Below are 9,308 nucleotides of genomic sequence, written 5' to 3' on the forward strand. Positions count from 1 at the left end.
AGTGCAGTAACTTTGCGAAGTGGGACGCAATATGATCCACCTAGTCCTCCAATGCCCAGTAAATTGTCATCCAAGCCACAAGTTGATTGCTCAGTTAATGAAGATGTTCCTCCAAAACCAACCACCCCTACACAACTAAGCCCTAAGCCTACTTTTGTCATTCCACCTCCATTCCTAAGCAGACTGAAAAAGACTAAAAAAGAAGAGGTTGACAAGGAAATTCTTGATACATTCCGAAAGGTAGAAGTGAATATTCCTCTTCTTGATGCTATTAAACAAGTGTCGCGCTATGTCAAGTTTTTGAAAGAATTGTGCACTAATAATCGTAAGTTGAGAGGTAATGAAAAAGTTAGTGTGGGGGAGAATGTTTCCGCAGTTCTTCAAAAGAAGCTTCCACCAAAGTGTAAGGATCCTGGTACTTTTACTATCCCTTGCACTATTGGTAATAAAAGAATTGAGCGTTGTATGTTGGATTTGGGAGCCTCTATCAATGTCATGCCATTCTCCATTTATGCTTCATTGAATCTTGGTCCACTTGAAGAAACAGGGGTGATTATTCAACTTGCTGATAGGTTGAATGCTTATCCCAGGGGTGTAATAGAAGATGTTTTAGTTCAAGTAAATGAATTGGTGTTTCCGGCTGATTTTTATGTTCTTGATATGGAAGACGAATCTATTCCATGCTCCACTCCAATTTTGTTGGGAAGGCCATTCATGAAAACTGCAAGAACTAAGATTGATGTGCATGACGGTACGTTGACCATGGAATTTGATGGGAAGATTATTCGATTTAATATTTTTGAGGCTATGAGATATCCAAGTGATGTGCATGATGTTTACTCTCTTGATGTGTTGGATATTCTTTCTCAACAAGTTTTAGATTTGCATAGTGAAGATGGTTTGGAGGTTGCGTTGAGAGTGCATCTTGTGTTGACCGATGAAGATTTGTCTCATGAGATCATGGATGTCATAACCACACTCAATAGTGGTTTTGACAAGACTTTTAAGAAGGTTGCATTTCTTAATTCGCCGATTTCTAATGAGAAATTGCAGCCATCAATTATTCAAGCTCCTACACTTGAATTGAAGCCACTTCCGGAGCATCTCAAATATGTTTACTTGGGGAAGAACGAGACACTTCCAGTTATAATTGCAAGAAATCTTAACCAAGTCCAAGAAGAAAAATTGTTGAGAGTACTCCGAGAATATAAAACAGCCATTGGTTGGTCTATTGCTGATATTAAGGGGATTAGCCCTTCTATGTGCATGCACCGAATATTACTTGAAGAAGGGTCTAAACCAACACGTGAGGCGCAACGGAGATTGAATCCACCTATGATGGAGGTTGTGAAAAAGGAGATACCGAAGCTCCTTAGTGTGGGTATTATTTACCCAATTTCAGACAGTCAATGGGTGAGTCCTGTTCAGGTAGTGCCAAAGAAGTCTGGAATCACAGTGGTAAAGAATGATGAAAACGAGCTGGTACCAAAAAGAATGCAAACCGGGTGGCGAGTTTGTATAGACTACCGAAAGTTGAATGCGGCAACCCGTAAAGATCACTTTCCATTACCTTTCATCGATCAAATGCTTGAGAGGTTAACGGGTCATCCTTATTATTTTTTTCTTGATGGTTATTCGGGATATAATCAGATAGTTATAGCTCCTGAAGATCAAGAGAAGACAACCTTCACATGCCGTTTGGATTATGTAATGCTCCTGCCACATTTCAGCGGTGTATGATGAGCATTTTTTCAGAATATATTGAAAACATCATCGAGGTTTTTATGGATGATTTTAGTGTTTATGGTGACTCATTTGATCGCTGCCTTCATAATCTCACTTTGGTACTCCAGCGGTGTATTGAAACTAACCTTGTGCTTAATTGGGAAAAATGTCATTTTATGGTAAACCAAGGTATAGTTTTGGGTCATGTGATTTCAGTCAAGGGAATAGAGGTCGATAAGGCAAAGATTGATTTAATTCGTTCTCTACCATCTCCGACTAGTGTGAAAGAAGTGAGATCATTCCTTGGGCATGCTGGGTTCTATCGGAGATTTATAAAGGATTTCTCTAAAATTTCCACACCATTATGCAACCTTCTCCAAAAAGATGTAAAGTTCGAGTTTAATGAAAAGTGTTTAGTGGCTTTCAACTTATTAAAAGAGTCTCTGACTACAGCTTCTATAATTCAGCCACCGAATTGGGAGCTACCATTTGAACTCATGTGTGATGCAAGTGACTATGCCGTGGGTGCTGTTCTTGGGCAGCGAGTTGACAAGCTCCCTCATGTTATATATTATGCTTCTCGCACTCTTAATGATGCTCAACTGAATTATTCCACCATTGAAAAAGAGCTCTTGGCGGTCATTTTTGCCTTGGAAAAGTTTCGGTCATACTTGATTGGAACTAAAGTGATTGTGTATACCGACCATGCTGCTCTTCGCTATTTATTGGCAAAGAAAGAAGCCAAGCCTCGGCTGATCCAGTGGATTCTACTTCTTCAAGAGTTCGATTTGGAGATAAAAGATAAAAAGGGTTCTGAGAATAGGGTGGCGGATCACTTGAGTCGCCTTATTCGAGATGAAGATAGTTTGCCCATAGAAGAAAAATTTCCGGATGAGCAACTCCTCGCCATGCAAGAAGTTATTCCTTGGTATGCCGACATTGTAAACTACCTTACTTCAAAGGAGTTACCAAGTGATCTCACACAAGCACAACGGAACAAGATCAAGCATGATGCTCTCCACTACATATGGGATGAACCTTATCTTTGGAAGCATTGTACTGATCAAATAATTTGAAGGTGTGTACCTGAATCTGAATTTCGTTCCATCCTTGCTTTTTGTCATGCTTATGCTTGTGGTGGACACTTTGGACCTAAGAGAACAGCTCGTAAGATATTTGACAACGATTTCTATTGGCCCACAATTTTCAAAGATTCTTATGCTTACTGTAAGGCATGTGATCGTTGTCAACGAGTTGATAACATAATGGCCAAGGATCAAATGCCTCAAACTCCTATTTTAATTATTGAGATCTTTGATGTTTAGGGTATGGATTTCATGGGACCGTTCCCATCCTCTTTTGGCTATGAGTATATTCTATTGGCAGTAGACTACGTGTCTAAATGGGTGGAAGCAATTGCAACTAGAACGGATAATTCAAAAACAATAGTGGATTTCATTCGCTCCAACATTTTTGTGCATTTTGGTACACCTAAGGCTATACTTAGTGATTGAGGCACTCATTTTTGTAACAAGAGTATAGAAGCATTGTTTCGACGCTATAGTGTAACTCACAAGGTGACAGTTGCTTATCATCCACAAGCCAACGGGCAAGAGGAGGTTTCTAATCGTGAAATCAAATTGATTCTTGAGAAAATAGTAAATCCAAACCGGAAAGATTGGAGTACAAGGCTTGATGATGCCTTGTGGGCGTATCGTACGGCATATAAAACACCTATCGGTATGTCACCTTATCGGTTGGTGTATGGGAAGCCTTGCCATCTACTGGTGGAGCTAGAGCATAAGGCGTGGTGGGCTGTAAAGAAGTGTAACATGGACATGGTTGCTGTAGGACAACAAAGAATGCTTCAATTGCATGAGTTAGAAGAAATACGCAATGAAGCATATGAGAGTTCGAGAATCTACAAGGAGAAAACCAAAGCTTTTCATGACAAACATATTCTTCGGAAGAGTTTTGTGGAAGGTCAAAAAGTTCTCATGTATCACTCTCGCCTTAAACTCTTTCCTGGGACGTTGAAGTCTCGCTGGTTAGGTCCGTTCATTGTTACTAAGGTTTTTCCTCATGGAGCGGTAGAAGTTGTAAGTCCAAGTACCGGAAAGTCATTCAAGGTGAATGGTCAGAGATTAAAGCCATATTATGAATCAATGGAGGAAGAACAAGCTGCGGTGATTCACCTCATTGACCCGATATATGTTGATGAATGAAGCATTAAGTTGAGCGAGTGACGATAAACTTAGCTACTTTGTAAATTAGTTTATTTTCATTATTTAAATTGAACATTATGTTTTTATTTTTGTTTTTGTTGAGGTAATTTTAGTTTAATTTCTGTACTTAGAACCGTGAAAATCGTGAAAAAAAAAAAGAAAAAGTTTGAAAAAAAAAGGGGAAAGGGACATAGGCCGCGACTCACATTTCTTAGGCCGCGGCCCTTTTATGAAAAAAAAAATGATGAGGCTTCAGAGGCTTCGCAGGCCGCGGCGCACCATTTGCAAGCCGCGGCCTGTGCATGGAATTTCAGCAATCAGGATTCGCAGGCCGCGACACGTCTTCTGTAGGCCGCGACTCTTTTTCCAGAAAATTGCTTCAGGGCAATTCAGGCCGCGACATGTATATGATAGGCCGCGACACATGAGAAGAATTTTCGAAAAAACGGCGTCAGGTATTGTGTAGGCCGCGGCACACCATTTGCAAGCCGCGACCTACGATTTCAGCCTCTTTATAATTTTAAAACAACTCCATATCATCATTTATCTAAACATCACCAAAAACCCTCATTCCTCTTTCTTCTTTTTCCCATCATTCTCATCACAAACCCCTCTCAATTCCTCCATTTCCCCTTGTTTCCATTACTCCATTAACACATCCCCATCTTATTAATTCCCCCATATCTCCATAAACACATCTCTACCTTAATTTCCCCACACTAATCCGAAATTCACACATTCTCTTTTGTTTGCTGCATTTCTTACACATTTTATATATATAATCCAAGAATATTTGCACTCACATTCATTAATTTCATCAAGTAAGTTTTTCTTGAAATAAAATATTTGTTTTGTTACTTGAATAATTAAAGTATGGTGTATTTTGGAAATATTTGTGTGGTAGTTTATTTTGATAATCCATGTCCTTTGTATTACTTTGATTATTAATTCATGGACATTCTGATTTTTTGGGAAATTTTGCTTCATGGTATATAATTTGTTGGAGATGGTATTTATATGCCTCTATGTGTTTGATAAAAAGTTTGTGAGAGATGGAGTATATGGTTGGTGTATGAGTGTTCTTGGGGTGAGTTAGAATTTGTTATATAGGAGTTGAGTAATGCATTGTGTCACTTTGACCTTGGATTTGGGGGCATTTAAACGTTGGTATGGATTAATGTTGGCCATTGTCGTATTTTTCTTTTAATCTTTTAATGACTAACAATGATGATGTTGGGTTCTTGTTCTTTATTTTTCTAATTTTTTGACAGCCATGGATCCCAAGACAAATAGGAATCAAGCCTCTTCATCGACATCGATTCCCTATGATCCCTAAAGATTTGTGTCTATTGAGGCCTACGAGAGTTACTTGAATGCCATTGCTCATGATAAGGCATGGGTCCTTGAGCGAGGATTTGATCTTCATATGCATCATGATCAACCTTTCCTCATGCATCAAATTGAGTCTCGGGGTTGGGAAAAATTATGCGCTCATCCTGAACCGGGCATTGGTCCTATAGTTCGTGAGTTTTATGCTAACGTTGTGGCTCATGAAAATTACAAGGTGAAAGTGAGAGGTGTAAAAGTGTCCTTCAAAGCAGCTGATATAAATAGCTATTATGAGCTACCTCACTTTCAGCGTGATGAATATGGTGCGGTTAAGGATAATTTTGATCATCAAGCTGTTATTGATGAAATTGCAATGCCGGGTGCTGTTTGGAATTTATATAATAATGGGGCTCCTCGCTACATCAAAGCCGCGTACCTGGATAGTAATACAAAAGCCTGGCAGCGGTTCATGGGGGCAAAATTAATGCCGACCGCCCAACTTGGTCATGTGGATATTCATGAAGCAATTATTCTTTATGCAATTCTCACAGACAAAACCATTAATGTGGGCCAAATTATTCATGCTTCTATCGTCCGAAGTATGAGCCAAGTGACGAATGGCTTTTATGTTCCTTCATTGATCACGGCGTTATGTAAGAAGGCCAGTGTTCCTTGGGATGAGTCTGAAGACAAGGTGCATCCATTGCGCATCATTGATCATAATACCCTTGATCGATTGAAGGGGAAAACTGCTGTTCAAGTTAATGATCAAGGCCAATCTTCTATTCCGGCCCATGTTCCTCCTCTGAACGATAGTAGAAGGACCACTCAACAACGCTTGCAAGCTTTGGAGCAAGAGGTTTATTATGGTCGACTTGATATTCGAGCGAATACTCAGCATATCCTGGAGCACAACCAGCGGTTTGTGGAATATGCAAGTTATCAGGATATTTGTTATAGGATGGATCAGGCTCGATTGAATGTGGATATGTCTAGCTATCCACCTGCTCCTACTTGGTTGCAGCCATACCCACCACTGGTTCCCATGCCCATGGTGCCATATCAGGCCCCTGATGATGAGGATGTTGCTGGAGCAGCAGATATGGATATTCTTGAGGAATGATGTGTTATGAGGGAGTTTTTCTTTCTTCTCTTTTCACTTTCTTTTCTATTTTCCTAATTCCATTGAGGATAATGTACTGTTTAACAGTGGGGGGGAAGAAAATTTATGTTTTTCTCTGTTTGTTAATTTTCTGTTCTTTTCGTTTTATTTAGTGTCTGTTAGTGTTGGTCTTGTTGAAAGCATTGGTCGATGATGAAACTTTGAATTATGCTTAAAGTGATGTTAGACAATGAGGAATTTTTGTATGATTTGTGTGCTTGACTCCTATGTGAATTGCTATTTTGATTTATGTTGTTTTTCACTCTATGCACGATTGAATTCACCACTTAAATGTGTTGAAAAAAAAATTTTATGCTTGTTGAAAGAAATTTTTTTTTGAAGTCCCAACCACTCTAGAAATCATTAATCAATTGTTTGAGGCGAAATCATAAGTACACATGATTAGGAAGATGATTAAGGCAGTTCTTTGGATCGTTTGAGCCTTTCAAGCCAACCTATTATATAATAATCCCAAGTTTCCCATGTTTAAGCCATGATGACTATTTCTTTTCTTCTATGAACCGAAATTTTTCACCTTATACTTCCTTGAAAAATATTTCTTTTAGTAACCCATTACACCATGGTTATATATATGATTTGATCTTGTGGGATGGTTTGTTGAAAAAAAAAAAGGGAAATACTTATGGGTTATTTGTTTGGTTGTAATTGGTGTATGATCTCTATTTCTCTCATTGGAATATTATGAAAAGAAAAAAAAAACAAAACAAAAGAAAAAATGATTTGCAATGAAAGGAAATGCATATATGCAAATTTTGCAAAAGTATAAGTGTGGGGGAAAGAGTGAGATCATTATGGAAAGAAGAAAAAAAATAGGTACTGCTTGCTTTGTATGGGAAAATTTGGGGCGAGTTCAAAGAATGAAATTGATGTATGCTATGGTGTAATTTGAGCTTAAATGTATCTTTCTCAACTACCCTTAACCTTAGCCTTACATTACAAGCCTATAAAGACCTTTTGATTTTTGATCATTGTGTGTTTATATTAGTGGAGAATGATTGGTTAATGTCTATGGAGTGGATGCTTTTCATTGAAAAACATTTTGGTATATAGGGACTGATTTAAAAGAAAATTATTTGGCAAGTATGGATTAAATTTGATGCATTTGGGTTGGTGTTGTGATTAAGTGCTTAGTAAATTATTTTTTAAAATCAAATGGTAAATTACATATGGAGTTGAAATTCTAATGAGTATAAAAATCTGAATTGTTTTGGCATTACTTATTTGTATGATTCTCAGAGACATTCAAGCTTTTGACAAGACCGTTGTTTAGTGAGTCTAGATTAGTTTGTTTTATTTTTAGTTTTGTTATTTTAGTGTTTTGCTAAGGGACTAGCAATATTCAAGTGAGGGGGAATTTGATAAGGTCATTTTTGTATTAATATTTGTTAAGTTTTTCTATGCTTGGATGGTGTTATGATAGCATTTTTTATAGTTTTAACTAAGTTTCGTGATTCTACAACATATTTTCTACATTGCGTTTTATGATGATAAATATGACATTTTGATGGCAAGTGTAGTTAAAATAAAATTTTAGGAGTATTCAAAGCTTTCAGGATTGAAATGTGGAAGTGGTGGCAGCGTGGAAGCTATCTAAGGTCAAGAATTGAAGAAATTGGAGGTAGGTTGCGGCTCATAAAACTCAGGCCGCGACACTTTAAATGGAAATTGCACTTTCAGAATTTTTCTTCCAGACAGGCCGCTGCGCATAAAACTCAGGTTGCTGCGCGAAAATTTCAGGCCGCTGCCTGAGGGACAGATTTAGGCACAGATTTCGTTCTAGGCCGCGGCTCGCGACGTCGTTTTCAGATTTTTTATTTCTTTTTAATTAGAATTTAATTGAGACTATAAATAATTATTAGGGTTAATTTTAGATTAAGTTTTGATTACGGTTTAGAGAGAAAAAGAGACTCAGAAGGGGCTGGAGAGAAGACTACAACGCGACAACAATCTTGTTCATCCATCTAGTTTCTTTTCTTCCCTTAACCACTATAATCTTAATTGTAATTATGTTTGTGATTATGATTACTATTATGGAGTAGATTCTTTTTAGGTTAAGGGTTAATTCAAAATCCAAGACATGAATTCTTGATTATTGATAATGAATATTGTTCTTTAATTTCTCTCAATATTAGATTGTTTCTATTTTTCCAATTGAATGCTATGAATTTTGTGATTTCTTGTTAGGTGGCCAACTAATTAAGGTTTTACATTATTCAATTGTCATCTTAGAATTACTACTCACCTAATAGTTTAGGATTCTAAGTGTATGTGATAAATTACAATTGATAGTTATGTCAAAAGAATTGTTGATTGTGATGAAAAATAGAACCTAGGTTAAATGAATTATATGCTTCATTAATTTATTGTCTAGATTAACTTGTTTCCATAGGACTTAATGCTTTATCTAAGTTAAATAGATTGAATGCTTCATAGATTTATTGCTTAGATAAAAGAGTTAATTATTGAGCGCTTCGCCTTGATTACTTATAATAGGGAGATTGAGATAATTGACTGCTTCAGCGTTATCTGCGGGGTTAATAGTTTAATTGAGAAATTGGAATAATATTTATTATTAGTGATTAGAAATGATTGTTGAGGGTGGAGATTAACCTTTAACTGTTTCTTAATATCGTATTATCCATCTTTAATTGCTTCTAGTTTATGTTATTTAATTTTGAGTAAAAAATCAAAATCCCCTTTTAAGTTTTAGTGTTAATTCTTGAATAATAAAGTGAACGATAGTCCTCGTGGGTTCGACCTGTACTTGCTATTATACTAAAATAATTGGAAGTATTAAAAGAAAAATCATTGTTAAATTTGTGTGGTAAATGACAACCATCACTATT

The 9,308-nt window shown here is 37.0% G+C and overlaps 1 protein-coding gene across 1 annotated transcript; it reads left to right on the top strand.

Annotated features, from left to right (window-relative positions):
• The first annotated feature begins 1,784 nt into the window (after positions 1-1,784).
• LOC133806691 (uncharacterized) lies at positions 1,785-3,950 on the top strand. Its single transcript, XM_062244786.1, has 4 exons — positions 1,785-2,653; positions 2,804-2,957; positions 3,051-3,210; positions 3,328-3,950. The coding sequence occupies exons 1-4, from the start codon at positions 1,785-1,787 to the stop codon at positions 3,948-3,950; spliced, it is 1,806 nt and encodes a 601-aa protein (XP_062100770.1).
• Positions 3,951-9,308: the final 5,358 nt, after the last annotated feature.

The sequence above is a fragment of the Humulus lupulus genome, chromosome X (assembly GCF_963169125.1).
Source record: "Humulus lupulus chromosome X, drHumLupu1.1, whole genome shotgun sequence".
Lineage (NCBI taxonomy): Eukaryota > Viridiplantae > Streptophyta > Magnoliopsida > Rosales > Cannabaceae > Humulus > Humulus lupulus.